The sequence below is a fragment of the Onychomys torridus genome, chromosome 6 (genome assembly GCF_903995425.1).
Source record: "Onychomys torridus chromosome 6, mOncTor1.1, whole genome shotgun sequence".
NCBI lineage: Eukaryota > Metazoa > Chordata > Mammalia > Rodentia > Cricetidae > Onychomys > Onychomys torridus.
Window position 1 is genome coordinate 97166332 of NC_050448.1, and position 16431 is coordinate 97182762.

General features: G+C 37.8%; 1 protein-coding gene across 3 annotated transcripts in view; it reads right to left on the reverse strand.

Annotated features, from left to right (window-relative positions):
* Abcd3 (ATP binding cassette subfamily D member 3) overlaps positions 1 to 16431 on the reverse strand; it is a 61340-nt gene that overhangs the window by 25235 nt on the left and 19674 nt on the right. For all 3 annotated transcript variants that reach the window (XM_036190535.1, XM_036190536.1, XM_036190537.1), the window contains exons 3-7: positions 9736 to 9834; positions 8611 to 8699; positions 3467 to 3536; positions 1928 to 2025; positions 1482 to 1605 (exon numbers count right to left, since the gene is read on the reverse strand). In XM_036190535.1, the coding sequence (XP_036046428.1) occupies positions 1482 to 1605; positions 1928 to 2025; positions 3467 to 3536; positions 8611 to 8699; positions 9736 to 9834 (480 nt within the window). The remainder of the gene's footprint in view (positions 1 to 1481; positions 1606 to 1927; positions 2026 to 3466; positions 3537 to 8610; positions 8700 to 9735; positions 9835 to 16431) is intronic.

Genomic DNA, 16431 nt, shown 5'->3' on the forward strand with positions numbered 1-16431 from the left:
GCCTTCAAGGCCGTGGGTTTGGTCCTCAGCTACACCCCCCCAAAAAAAATTACTTAAGTTATAATTCCAAATCTGCTAGGCAATTTTCTAGTTTTGATACAACTTCATCTGTAAAATGAGAGGGTCTTTCTTCTGTAATACTGTTTGAGTCTATTACTTTATTATAACAATTACATAAATGAAATAATCAAGTGAGTCTATGGAGCTTATCTGATGATACAATACTCAAGTTTCTACATATTAAAGTACTGCTACTCGCTGAGAACAGATTCAACCAAGGTTCTGACAGAAGCATCTATTTTAACTCTTTTCAAGAAACCCGTATTGTGTTCATTTATTTGAAGTCTAATACTTGAGTACTAACACAAACGGCTTGCTTTGTGAATTGGCTCATACAAAAATGTACCTTTCACTTTCTCTGTCTTGCCCATTTAAAGAGCTTAAAATATTTTAAAATTTCAATTCAAATGTATGTACAGGTTACTAGCCAAAAATGATATTCATAATTTAAGTCAGAAATTAAATCATGTTTAAAACAGAGATTGCACTATCATGCATAGAAACACTATAATTAATTTCAGAACACTTCTCTATTGCGGGTATGACATTTTATAAGCTACAGATTTACTCAAGTCCCAAGAGGAAAGAATATGTAACAGTTTCTCTACAAAATTAGCTCCATAGATCTATTTATATACTGAAGAGAGAGGTGCTAGGAAAATGAGTTGGTGGATAAATTTGCCATGAACCTGACCATCTAAGTTCTGATCTCCACAACACTGCAGCACAAGCATCTGTAATCCCAGCATGTCCCCTCTGGAGATGAGAAATTGAGACAGAAGAATCACCAGAAGCCTGTGGGCTAGCCAGCTTCAATACAATATGAACACAAGAGAGATACTATCTCCAATACGTGTGGGAGGCAAAAACTGACACCCAAAGTTGTCCTCTGACCCTCCACATGCATGGCATGGCACCTGACACATGAACACATTCAACACACACACACACACACACACACACACACACACACACACACGTTACTTTCTTCACATAGGACGACACTGAAGAAAAACAGGAAGTCTTGTCTCATTTTATGGATGTGTACTTTGAAATATAAACTGAAAAGTCAACCTGTATCAAGTGCTAGAGGTAAACAGGCAAGAGACCTGATGGCTGAAATCAGTCCACAAAATTCTTATAAAACTTTTGTAAGACACTACTTTCAAATCTAAGTCAAATACTTCACAGAAATAAGTTTTGTTTTTTTGTTTTTTTTTTTTTTGAGCTGGAGATCAAACCTAGGGCTTTGCGCTTGCTAAGAAATAAGATTTTTAAAATATATAATTTATAATTATCCTAATTTTCTTTTAAAAGAATTGTTTATACACTATTCCCTTTCACCCAATCAATTCTATATAAATTTGCTCAGATTCCAAATTCAACAAATTTAACAAAATTTTTTAAGTAGGTAAACTTACCTTACTAAGATTTGAATACAGATCAACTACACTGTTACAAAATTTTTCTACATCTTGTGTGAGCAGCTGGTCTGGATTTGCTATTCTGTTATCCAGGTTGCCCATTTTATAATAGGTGAAAGCTCTGAAATAGCAATTAAAAAGTGATTTCAAAACAAGCAATTACAGAAGCCATGCATTCATATACTACCCACCGCATAAACACAAACAGACCAGTCTAGACACCCTAAGAACTGTCCTAACTTAGTCAGCCATAGGGAAGCAAGCCCAGAGAAGGGTGATCTGATGGCTATTGGGAGAGCTAAGGCTAGAGCCCTGTCACTGACAGGTCACTCCTCCCCATGTGCCCCTTGTCTAAGAGACATGTCTTCAAAAACAATCCAGTAGACAAGAAAACACCTGGTATCATACACAACTGAACTATTTGGAAACAGGGCTTCACTTACTGGAGGTACTCCTCATAGAGGTACCTAGTGAGCCTCACTCGGAAGCACAGTTTGAGCTCGTTTAAACCATACTTCAAGAAGTTATTCACCAGAGAGATCTAAAACAAACAAGCAAGCATTATTTGTTTTGCTTCAACTTCTACTTACTAAATTGCAATTTACTTCTCTATCAGTTTCTGTATCTACAAGCTCTGATTTTCACAACTCACAGGCCATACTGTACTTCAGTTCTGTTTTGTTTAGGTTTTTATAAAATGCAAAAATAATAAGCTAAGCCACATGCACTTAATTACCCTATTTGGATTCTTAGTTGGAGCTTAATTTTAATATATATTCTGGTTTTTCGAGACAGGGTTTCTCTGTGTAGCTTTGCGCCTTTCTTGGAATTCACTTGGTAGCCCAGGCTGGCCTCGAACTCACAGAGATGCGACTGGCTCTGCCTCCCGAGTGCTGGGATTACAGGCGTGCGCCACCACCGCCCGGCTTTAATATATTATTATGAGATCCTTTCTGGGTAATCAAAAATGCGAACCTTTCTGATTTCTACCTGATAGAGACTTTGCAAGTTCAGAAACTTGTATTTCTACACTCTGCTCCACTACCAATACTACAACCTGGACAGCAGGTTTTTGTTTTCAAAGTGTGAGTTTTATATGCTACTTTCCAGATTATTCTAGAGCTACTTTCCTAATCTATCCCACCATTAAGCAATCCTTCCAGTTCTGCTTAAACTCATTTATTAAAAATGCTCCCACATAGTGCTTCCAACCTTTGATACTTGTTAGCTATCTTAATTTTTTAATTAAAAAAAAATCTAAAAATTATATATGTCCATCCTCAAGTATTAAACTAGACATTAATTAGATTTCACAAGCAAACTTCTCCTCCTAAATCTGGACATTAAAAGTCTTATATGACCAAGAAAATAAAAATTAAAACCAAGGCAAGAAAATCATTTGGTTTTAGGCTAAACTAATTTCTAAGTAAATTCAGATATAGACTCCAGTTTAACGGTGGTTCAAGTTGCAACTGTTTATGTTTTAATCAATAGTTCCTGGGCAGTTTGCCCATCTTATCCCAATTTCACAACCTGGAAATGTTTCGGTTATCCCAAGTGGGAGAGGGGTGCGGTTGCCACTTAAGAGAATGTGGTAAACACTTAAGACGACCTGGTCAGGAGAGCCTTGAAAAGAAAAGAGAGAGAAAGAAGGGAGGGGGGAAGGAGAGAAAAGCAGAGGGGGGGAGGGGGACGGGGGGAGGGGGGAAGGGAGAGAAACGATAACAGAAACAAGAGAAAGAAAAACGTGTGTGTGCGCGTGTTATATCACACACACACTAACATAAGTAAGAACAAATCAAACAAATTTTTTTAGTTTTCAGTTAAGAGTAGGTTTACACTGAAATATTAATCCATAAACTACAAATTTTAACACAAAATTAGAATTTAATACCACAACTCTTTAAAGTTAGTAAGTACAAACTCAAGATTTAATAGGTGTAAAGTTCTCCCAAATAAGAGTTCAAAAGGGGTGCACTTACAAGAGGCATGGCAGCAATGAAGTTGAACAAGTATCTCTTGAAGTCCTTACTGCTACGGCCAATGATGCCACTGCAAACCACCACATGCAATGCATTAGTTGCAAAAGGAGCCCAATATAACACTAGAAAGCCTAGAACTCTAAAATCCTTCTTGGGAATTTCTACTGAATCATTAAGTAATAAGAAAAGAAAAGAAATCTTAGAAACACGTTTGCAAGTTCTGCAACCTTTTAACAGCTTGCTTGAACTTGACTCTGTAGATGATAAAATGAAGTAAAAATGGTAACCAAGGGCCACCGGTATTCAAGGGAAGACCTGTAGAACCTATGCTTAGTTAGCACCTGCAAGGTTCTGGGTTACAGCACCCTGAATTCTGGGATATTATAGATAAACCAAAGTAGTATTTGCTTGTTTTAAATATTTTGGTATCCTTGATTCTCACTGGAATGAACTAATGACAGTAGAAAGACTAAGAGGGGCTATCTCAGGCAGCTTGAAAGAGCAGAGGTAAGAAGTGCAGGCTTTGTGGGTCTTAAAGTTCTTGTTGCAACTACTCACTGCTTCCACCAGTGGAGTATAAGTAACCTAAGACAGCCTGACAAGGGAAAGGGAGACTGAGTGTGGTGGTGCACACTTTAATACCAACAGTCAGAAGCAGCAGAACTCTGTGAGTTTGAGGTCAACCTGGTCTCCATAAGGAGATTCGGGCCAGCCAGGACTACATACTGAGACCCTTTTTTTTTCTCAAGGTGAGTAATGAGACTTCACGTATAGGTTCTGGCTGACACATGAGAGAAGCATCAGAATCAGTCGACACATTCAACAAAATCAGCTCCTCTTTGATCTGCTTGTGGTCCTCTTTATGTATTTATCTGCTTTTAAAACACATATTAAGAATCTAAAATAAGGGTTCTACTACTTTATTTAAGAGTTTGGAAGCCAGGGCTGGAGAGATGCCTCAGCAGGAAAGGGCACTGCTCTTCTTGTTGAGGACATGGGTTTGGTTCCCAGCACCCACACAGCAGCTCATGATTGTCTGGAACTCTCTTCTAGCCTTTGAAGGCACTAGCCATGCATATGGTGCACACACATTCATGCAGGTAAAACTCATATACATAAAATAAAAATAAATCCTAACAAGAGTTTGAAAACCATTATGACAGTAGTATACTATGCATATGTATATATTAAAGAGATAAATCATGTGGTCACAGAACTTTCTTCTCAGAGAATTCTTATTAATATATATTCCCTAATGTGATCATATAAAATTTTTTCTCTCGTTTTTTTTTTTTTTTTTTTTTTTTGAGAAACATGGTGGCAAACAATTTGCCTAGATCTTCCAAATACCTGACTGGTATATGATAAAGAAATAAATTTTTTTTCATGAAGGAGTAGGTAAATAAATTTGAGGAAACCTGGATTAAACAAAGCTATCAAACATCCTTTCAAAGATTTTAAATATGTAAAAATCTAAAGGGGCTTTACAGCATGCTCTATTTCTTGACAAAACTTTGAAGAAATGGCAATTTTTCTATAATTCTTGGAGAAAAAGGAATAGAGGTCTTTTCAAAAGCTGCACTAGAAGGAAAACATGGAACAGTGCCGACATACTGTTCACAGCAATGCTTCTACCTGAAACATGAAGCAATCAGGACAGCACAAAAGCTTCTACGTGTCGGTTAAAATGGATTCCAACTACAGGAAACCAGAATGCTTTCCACTGCCCAAGCTGTGAAGCACTTGAAACTACCTATAACATCTGGCACATGCCATCCATCATTGTGCACTGTTTACCAATGGAGTAGCTGCTATAAATTTAAAAAATGGTTCCTTGAATAAAGCCACATTTCTGCTTATTATTCCACTGCAAAAGAAAAGTAATTAGCAATGAGTAATCTAGTCACTATTACTCCCAAAGACATAAAGACATTTATGAAAGATTGTTTTGTATTTTAAAAATCATGCTTACAACAAAGTAGATGAAAATAATATACATCTTGATGGTTGGATAAAGCAGCCACAGTTAAGAAGGGTCCTCTTCCACACTGTGGCATCACTAATTTCTACCTTACAATGTCTGGCCTATTACAATTTACCCATTCTACACACTTTTTGGCCATTACTCACAAATAAATCTTAAATATGAAAGAAAATAAAATTTAGCTAATAACACTAACAAAGCTCCTGGAAACTCTAAACCCACTTAGAAGAGCCAAAAAGAAAAAGACAAATTCATTCACAATGTAACTTTAATATTGATATAGAAAATGTTAATTTTTCAAATGAAATTGTCCTGCAATATTAAAACTACTTTAAACTACACAACCAGTAAGTATTTGTATTTACCAAGTGCCAAAGTCCCATACATTCCTGATGCTCGAGAAGTATACTGCAGAGAAAGCTGTCTTGGTCACTCTCCTGTGAAGGGATGCCATGACCAGAGAGAGCGTGCAAGCACAGCGCTAACTAGAACAATGGAGGCACCTGGAACCTCAAAGCCCACTCTCAAGGAACAATTATTAAATGTTCGTTTATTTGAGACAGGGTCTTGTATAGAATGCAGGCTGGCCCCAAATCTGCAGTCCTCCTGCCTCGTCTCCTTAAAGCTGGGATCACAGGTGTGTGCTACCACACTCAACTCCTGAAGAATTGTTTTAAATAAAATAAAACCTCAAGAAAACTTGTAGAAAAGAATTTTTTAGTTTCACAATTAAAACGTAAAACTTGATACCGAATAGGCTGACTAACAGAATTTTAAATCGGCTCATGTCCGTCATCATCAATTACATTACACACTACCTACTCTCAGCAACGCATTTTCCATGTCACTAAGTATGTAAGAAAATCAATTCAACAAAAATAGAAATGTCTAGTACATAAAAATTACTGTTTTGAACTACAGAAACATAAATTTATAATATCTGAAAAGAAAAAAACTTTAAAAGATAATTTTCCATTTTATTCTTTAAGAGATAAATATTCAATTCTGTATCATTCTTTACGTGATTCTATCCAGATACTTAATATAATATTTGTAGTGGGCATAAATTGTACACTTTTACCACAAATACAATATCATTTGTGAAAATGGTAATAATTGGAGAGACTCTCAAAATATAGATGAAGTTATCAGAGAAAAATATGAAAGGTTAGAAATGCCTTTTGTGTATCTATCATATGAAGGCCTCAAATTACTTGGGCTTATGGCTTATATAAATATAGAGCATGACCAAAAAATATTATTGCACACGCACACACTTAAGACTCCTACAGACGCCCTTCAATGGAAATCAGGTGATCAACAAGCCTTAACTGGTTTTTAAGGCCTTCACTCTTAACTGTGAATTCACAGCCATGAGTCAAAAGCTGCTTGAGAACGTCCTCTAACATAAGCAAAGACCACTAATGACACAGAAATAATACTGGCAACTAAATGACAGAACAACTAAGAAGAAATTAAGGTAATAGCTTCAGAAATGAAAAAGTTCCTTAAGTGAAAGTATGACTACTATAAAAATGAGGATCTCTACAATAAATGGTTCTTGGAAATAAAGTTCTAAGTGTGGAGAAACTTTCTAGCTAACAGAATTAAAGACATGATAGGTAGTTTTCAATCCTTCCTGCAAATTAGAATCACCCGGATGTCTCAAACAGCGACAGCTAATTAAACCGGAACTCCTGAGTGAGATTTAGGCATCAGCAATTCTTAAGATACTGAAGAGTCTACATCCTGCAGCCGAGATGAGAACTACAAGCCACAGAGGGACACTCTCAAAGATGACAGCTCAATCATCGATGAGTGTGAGCACAGAAGACATTTTCAGAACCACAAGGTCTCAAACTTTTACTCTCCTTGGCCCTTTCTCAGAAAAAGATTGTGTCTACCAAGACGAGGACGTTAACAGGGAAAATAACAAGAAAAGATTTAGGCACACAGGAAACTACAGAGGCATGGGCTGGGGGTGAAAACAGGGATGTAAAATTAGATTGCCTGGTGTGCTGGGCAATATTACATTAAACATGCTGTGGAGATTTTACAGTACTGTGAAAAACCTTGTGCTGAGTCAGAACAGTGGGCAAACAAAAACCTGTAATTAAAAACTGGCAGGCCAAACAGCATGCTTTCAGAAGAGCAGCTACCAAAGCACAGCCTTCAGCTTAGCTCCCAGCAATACACAGTAACCAGTAATTCCTGACAACCAAACACCAGAGAATGACACCATAGAGACAAGCCAGAGACTTCTCTCCTTCCAAACACAAAACTCTAAATCCACACAGCCCACAAAAAGAATGCACATACATTCAGGGAGATCACTGTCGTGTTTGGAATTTACCTATACATGTTTACAAAGGGCTTTTATCCTAGGCAATCACAATTCTTCACTTTCCTTCATAAGTGAGTCAGAAAACATGGGCATAGAGTATACTTCCTACAGATCAAGGATATAAATGAAAAACATTATTTTAAAAGATTATGAAAGTTTGGGCATATTATCCAAAAAGGTACCTTAGATATATATTTTAATACATATCTGATAAACACTGCATACTACAAAAAAGAATTCCAATAAAAATTTTCACTTTGTCATTCCTATTATGCTAGTAAATTCTTTAACAGACAAACAAGTGCTACAACTCTAGAGACCCCAACTGCCCTTTTCAGTATTAAATTCAAAATTTTCAATTACAGTGATTAAGTTATGTCAGAAAAAATGAAGTTTAGAAACAGAAAAGCTTAAGATTTTCTTCATATTAAAAGGAAAAAGGCACACTCCATATGATTCACCAATTTGATACTTCCGTCTAAATCATCTTATTACTTTTAGACACTCAACACTTGCCTGCTCTTCTAAGCTTGAATATCGCACCTGTTAGACTGCACTGTAATTCTGGGCTCCTTGTCTGTTCTCCCTGACACACGAGAATTTCTCCTGTTCACTGGTACACATCCTACCATCAGGTACCACAGTGCCACCAGCAAACACACAGGAAATACCCCAGAAACTGTTTATGTAAAGGAACAGCACATAACTAGACTTCAGTATATTTTACCTTATGTTTTTTTGCTTACAAAGGCAACGCTTAAATACAAGGCAAACTACTATCTCACACACACAAGAAAAACATGAATGAACAAGTACCTTTCAATGAGCGTCCCATTTTGAATCATCCAAACATCACAGTATGTTCGAGATACCAGCATAACAGCAATAAGTATCAAGTAGCCTGTCTAAAATAAACCATGTAGAGTAAACTAAATGCATTTCAGAATGCTAAAAGAAACAATAACTTGGTGAAGTTTTTGGTTTCAAATTTCCAAGTTTTACACTTACAATATTTATTTACATTATACATGTATTTTATCTATAATAAATTTCAAATAAAGTTTAGAAGGAACTTAAAATTATACCACACAAAAAGTCAATGGTGGAAACTAGACATGTAACTTAAGACTATCTGGCTTGGTAATTTGTGATTTTCTTATTTATTTTTAATATACTACTTTAATAAAGAACACTGGTAATGGTTACTGTGTTAGTTAAACAATAAGCACTGAAGCTTAAAATTTGCACAAGCTAAACAAATGAGGTTCAACTTGTTAGATTAAAAAGGTCTTTTAATACCGTCAGGGTTTCTTTTCTTTTTTTGGTTTTCCGAAACAGGGTTTCTCTGTGTAGCTTTGCGCCTTTCCTGGAACTCACTTGGTAGCCCAGGCTGGCCTTGAACTCACAGAGATCCACCTGCCTCTGCCTCCCAAGTGCTGGGATTACAGGCGTGCGCCACCACCACCCAGCTGTCAGGGTTTCTTAGGGCTTTCAACTTGAGTGTTTAAGGCAAGAGTTATACATAAAAAGCAACAAACTTAGTCAAATGGAGTTGTACAACTTTATAGAAGTGAGAAGATGGGAAGTCTAGAAAAGCAGAAGTAGCTGTGGCAGGAAAAATACATTAAACAGAGCAAGAGAAACAGGAGAGGATGGAGACTAAGGGCAGGTAAAAAGATTAAAACCACATGGAGCATGAAGGTGCTGCTCCGAGAGATCGGGATAATACAAAATTATCATAAGCTTCTACTAGGTAAAACCGGGTGTTAAAAGTGATGAGCAGGCAATGGTTACATCAGCAATACAGGTGCTAATTTAGAGACTGATAGTCTTCTTTACCTACACAGAAAACATCTTACCTGAATTGCTATGACTTATTGTTCTGAATAGTTATGAATATGGAAAGTTGAACATACAGTATTATAATATCATAAGACTTACCTCTTTACAAAATGTTCTAGGGACCATGATTTTCAGGATCTGTGAGAGCCTTGATAAAAACACTTTGTCCACCACAGCCCGCTCTTTCTTTCCTTCTTTCTACATTTAGAGAGGAAAAAGACCATTTTAAGATGATGGCTGCAGCATATGCACAGTGATTACAGGATCACATTCAAGAAAGCTGCACAAGTGCAGTGATTTCAGAACTACATTTAAGAAAGCTGCAATAAATGCACAATGATTACAGAGCCTCATTAATACAGCTGCAACAAATGAAAACTAATTACAGAACCACATTTAAGATGGCTGCAACAAATGCAGTGATTATAGAACCACATTTAAGATAGTTGCAGCATGGGCTGGAGAGATGGCTCAGAGATTAAGAGCACTGGCTGCTCTTCCAGAGGTCCTGAGTTCAATTCTCAGCAACCACATGGTGGCTCACAAACATCTATCATGAGATCTGGTGTTCTTTTCTGGCCTGCAGGCAAAACACTGTATCCATAATAAACCAATCTTTAAAAAAAAAGATAGTTGCAGCAACGCACAGTGATTACAGAGCCACATTGAAGATCGCTGCATAGACAAGCATTAAGATGGACAGATAAATTTAGAGCACACACTTGAGCAGCCCTCTATTCAAACAGATTCCAAGAAAACAGAATTACTAGAAGAAAAATGAGGTGTGCTCTCTAAGGGAAGAGCACACCTGAATAAAGAGTAAGTGAAAACAGCTTGTCAAAGTACTCCAGGGACAACAAGGTGGCCAGCATGGACGAAGGCCTGAGACACGCAGAGCAGTCAGAGCATTTCCTGACTTATTTTTTGTAGGGACAGGTATTGAAACCAGAACTTCAGGGTAGGCATGTACCCCCCACCCCCACTATCCTACAACATTAGCCTCTACTTCTTGATAAACAGAACTTTTCTAAAAATCCTGAACATGATTTACCTAATTTAAAGAAACATCTGCCAGACAGTGGTGGCTCATGACTTTAATCTGGAGGTAGATCTCTAAGTTTGAGGCCAGCCTGATCTATAGACTGAGTTCCAAGACAGCCAGGGCTACACACAGAAACCCTGTCTAGAAAAAAACAAAAACAAAAAAACAGCAAATCCAAACAACCAATCAACTAACGAAAAACAAAAAACAAAAACAAAAAAACAGCAAACCCAAACAACCAATCAACTAACAGAAAACAAAAAACAAAAACAAAAACACAAAAGAAGGAAGAAGGGAAGGGGAAAATGGAAGGGGGAGAAGGAGGGAAAGAGGGGAAGGAGAAGGGAATGGGGTAGGGAAGGGGAAGAGGAGGAGAGGAGGGGAGAAAAAGAAAAAGAAAAAAGTCTGGGTTACTAGATTTATCACTTAACATTTCTAAAACACAATCTTTACAATTCTTACTCATAAATTCCTAAGCTCCTCACCACATGCAATTCATGTCTATGAAAGGCAACACAGACAAAAGTAAATTAATTATAGAAGAAGTAATTATAGCTCAACTAGCCAGAGTCAAGAGAAAAAGAATAATTTGGACAGGGAGACACAAACAGATATCAACATTTAAACTGATAGGGTAGAGAAAGAAGAGCACAAGGAACAGCAACAACAGCGCGGACACACACGCGCGCGCGCACACACACACACACACACATGGTGCTGGGAAGGACACTGGTGGGCACACTTAGCAGCAAGATGCTGGAATAAAGAGAACATAAATGACGAAAGTTAGGAGTGCCTACAAAGAAGAGCCTAAAGGACATAGAAGGATAACTTGTCAGGATGGAGATTTAAGGTAAGATCATTGTTTTTCCTGGAGTCTATTTTCAACAGTGCAAGAAAACAGAAGGACAAATCATTTGCAAAGCTAAAAAGTGGCTTCTACAGCTTTTGGCAGGGAGTATTTGTTTTACTACCCTTAGACTGGGAGAACAGGAAAGAGAGACCCTGAAAAACTACAAGCTACTGTAGAACACTTGTTTAACTACTATGTTCTCAATAAACAAATGCCCATGACAGAGCAATTACCACTACACAAGCATTTGCATAAATATTTTCATTAAACTAATACTAAATGACTATAAAATGAATAGTTTTATGTAGTGATATACTGTGTACCCTAATAAACTTGCCTGGGCATCGGAGGACAGAACCAGCCACTAGATTAGACATAGAAACATAGAAGTCAGACAGTGGTGGCACACACCCTTAATCCTATCACTCGGGAGGCAGAGATCTGTCTGGATTTCTGTGAGTTCTAGGCCACACTAGAAACAGAGCCAGGCAGTGGTGGTACATGCCTTTAATCCCAGCACCCAGAAGCACACACATCCCAGGAAGTGATGTCTGGGCAGAGAAAGGTATGTAAATTGTGAGGAAACAGGAACTCACTCTCTTTAGGCTGAGGATTTTGTAGAGGTAAGAACTGGCTGTTCTGCTTCTCTGATCTTTCAGCTTTCACCCCAATATCTGGCTCTGGGTTTTTTTGTTAAAAGACCATCTAAGATTCAAGCAACAGTTTTAATACTGAATTAAAACAATAAACTAGGGGCTGGGGTACCACTCAGCAGTTAAGAGCACTTGTTGCTCTTACAGAGGACCTGGCTTTGGTTCCTAGAACCCACATGGTAGCTCACAACTATCTGTAATTCTAGTTCCAGAAGATCCAATGTTCTGTTTGTTCTGTGGGCATCAAGCATACACGTGATACAAACACATACATGAAGGCAAAACACTCATACATGTAAAATAAGTAAATAAATAATAAATTAAAATTAGTTTAAAAAAACATAAATTACCTTCCCAGGTGGCATACTGTGCTGAGTGCATTTATACACTTACACATACTTACACACACACACACACACACACACACACACACACACACACACACAAGCTACAGCAGTTATTTTAAAAAGGAAGTCTGGAGGCACTATGTTTACAGAGTTAGAACTAGGGATTTCAGATTCAGATTTCTGTTTTTCAGAGGAAACTGTGGTGATCCTGAATGCTGTCAAGGTGACAGCATCTAGAATCACAAAAGAGACAAACCTCTGGTACATCTGTGAAGGAGTCTCCAGATCAGGTTACCCAGGGTGGAGGGACCCACGCTAACTGTGGGTGGCACCATTACATGCACTGAAGACAAAGAGAAGGTGAGCTGAGGCCTAGCATCCACCTGTCTGCTTCCGGACTGCAGATACAGTGTGCCCTGTGCCTCAGACATGCCACATAACTCCTCTTTCTCTTTCTAGATAGACTGACCTACCCTCAGACTGTGAGCCAGACTAAACTTGTCCTGAGGTTGCCTTTGTCAGGTATGTTGCCATAGCAAGAAAATTTACTCTCAAACACCTCCCAGTGAATGGCAGGCCCAGTCCACTTCATTTACACACAGCTGCATTTATTCACTCAACATTTCCTCCAGGCACTAATCCAAATGATGAAGGCCTATTAGCAAAAAGGACAGACAAAACCCTAGTCAGTCTATTAGTTGAGCTAGAGCATTCTCTCGCAGCCAAACTTCGTAACTTCAACCTAAGTCTCTCTGTATTTCCCCAGACTAAGCCAAGGCAGGAAGAGAACAGAGTAAGCATTACCTCGCCATCCTAAGTGACATGACTACTCTCAAGTCCCGCTTCCACCACTGTCCTCTCGCCTCTGCTTACAGTCGGGACACGCCTTACAGAGTTAACGCAATATTCTCGTCCATTTCTAACTTGAACTTGAAGCAGAATTTTGAGTTAAAATCACCATCTACCTACAGAAACTTGGGAATACCTATTTCTAGCTGACCCTAAGAAATGATCTGGTACGATGAAGGAGCTAAAAAAATATGAGTAACAATGAAGCACTTTAAGAATATTAGTAGCTAAACTAATTAGTTTGCACAACTGAGGGAGACAGAGACAGTCAGACACAGGTTTAAGCCACGTGTGGTGGTGAATGCTCCCAGCACTCAGGAAGTTTGCTGGCAATACTAAATAAAATAAAAAACAAAACTAAAAAGTAGTGGCTAGCTAGGCAGGGTCTCACTGTGAAGCCTCAGTGTTCTATCATTAATACATATCTTCACCTATTTTTCAGTATTTAACAAAAATTAAACACTTTGGTGATGCATTTAACATGGGAAATCATAAAAAGAAAATAAAAAAATAGATAAAGATCACTTAAGAAGTTGAAGTAACACATTTCACACAACTAGGAAAATAAAAGTAAAGTCAGGAGGCAAGAAAGTCAAGGAGCAATGAGAAGCCCCTGCTCACATTCACCCAACTTAGAAGAGTGAACTATAAAACTGCAAATAGTGTTTGACACACCGAGGTAAGAGGTATTTGGGTAACGACTAAAGTATTCCTGTACATTGCTGTAAACATGTAAATTGCAACAATTATGCATCAGTTATCAAAATAATCCAGCAAATTTATTTTTAGGAATTTCTGTTGTGGAATAATCTTTTTGTACATTGTGAAGATTTGTCACTTGGATTGGTTTAATAAAAAGCTGAATGGCCAATAGCTAGACAGGATATTTGGGGGCAGAGAGGACAAGGAAAAAGGGCAGAGACAAAGAGAATCCAGCCAGATATGGAATGAGTTGGACACACAAACTGGGATAGAGGTGAAAGTAGTGTGATAGAACATAGATTAATAAAAATATGGGTTAAGTTATAAAAGCTAGTTAGAAACAAGCCTAAGCTATCGACTGAGTTTTCATAATTAATAAGAAGTCTCCGTATGGTTATTTGGGTGCTAGCTGGTAGGACAAAGAAAGACTCTAACAAATTTAACTTGCAGATATCCCTATACATACATTCAGCAACATTAATGGCGAAAGCAGCATAGTTTATAATACTATAAAATGGAAACAATCTAAATGTACATCACTACTACACAAGTTATGGTGACTTTGTTATAAGGAGAAGCAGTTCACATTCCTACAACAGAACATGAAGTTACAGAGCAGTGACACAGAACAGAGAACTATCTGACACACAGCTAAATTAAGTAGATCTTACATTGAGCATGAGGATGCACACCTGTGATCCCTATGCTCCTTTTTTGTTTTGTTTTGTTTTTTTGTTTGTTTGTTTTTGTTTTTTCGGAGACAGGGTTTCCCTGTGTAGCTTTGCGCCTTTTCCTAGAACTCACTTGGTAGCCCAGACTGGGCTCAAACTCACAGAGATCTGCCTGGCTCTGCCTCCCGAGTGTATCCCCAATGCTCTTGAGAGCCAAGGAGGAGGATCCCAAATTTAGGACCAGCCTCAGCAACACATTAAGTTTCGACCAGCCTAGGCTACAGAATAAGACTTTAATCTCAAAAATTGAACAAAAAAATTAACTAAAGTCTACTGTTTTCAGCATGGATGAATCTAAAAAGCATTATACAAGAAAAAAATAGAACGGTGTGTTTTTCACTTTAAAAGTAAATTCATAAAATCCTAAATATGTAAAATAATCCTGTATACATTGTAGGTATGTACATACCCACACACTAATAAACACCCAGAATGTTAAATACCAATCACAGCCTAGTGTTCACCTCCATACTGTGCATGACACCAAATTAAATCAGTATTTAAAATAAAATAAACTCTGTGCTATTTTCTAACTCTCCAACCTTTACACCTTAAATTTCATCTTATGAAAACTGTCTTAGTTATCCTCATCCCAAAGAGTATGATCTGAAAAAATATTTTTGTCTTCTCTCCTAAGTAACAGTTACTGTAGAAAAAATTTTAAATTCTAACCAGCAAAGTAAGAAATCTGTACCTACCACCTGAAGTTCTCAACTGTTGATATTTGAGATGTTTCCTACAACATTTCATTTTAGCATATCTGTGCACTTCCTAACAATCTGCCAGTGCAGTGCTGTAGGGATTTGAATGAGAAATGTCTCCCAGAAGCTAAGATACTGGAAGAATTAATACATAGTTGGTGGTACTGTTTGGGGGAAGTTATGGCATTTGCAGGGGGTGGAGCTTTGTTGGAGGAAGCAGTCACTGAAGGCAGGCTTTGAGAGGCCATAACACCTCCACCCATTTCCAGCTTGCTCTCTCTTGGTTTCCTACCTGACAACATTATCAGTCAGCTTCCTGTGTTGGCTGCCTGTTGCTATTGCCATCTTGCCATTACAGACTCCCCTCTGGAACTGTAAGCCTACATAAACTTTTCTTTCTATAATTATCTTGGTCATGGCCTTTTATCATTGAAGGAAAAAAAAAAACCGAACTGATACAACTATAACTATTTCCATTACCAATCACTTACCTAACTTAAATCTACCTTGATTACACTATACAACCTACAAATAATTTATTTTATGTTAACAAAAAACTGTCCAAAAGGGGAAGGGGTACAAAATAGGTGGAACCAAATTAACTGTCCTAGAACTTAAGACACATTTCAGATGGATAATTTAGATGTGAGAGATTATAGGGACAGAGTATCAGAAGACCAGACTTAAGCATATAGTGAGACTGTATCTCAAACAAAAACAACAAAAAATTAAAAGAGGGCAAACAAGACAGTTCAGTGGGTTAAGGTACCTGCCAACAAATTTGCTGACCTGGGTTCAACCCACAGGACCCACATGGTGGGAAAAGAGAACCATCTCCGTCAAGTTGTCCTCCTAACCCCATCCTTCTCTTAAAACATCTAGAGAAGGTAGGCATAGTGGTGCCTGCCACTAATCCC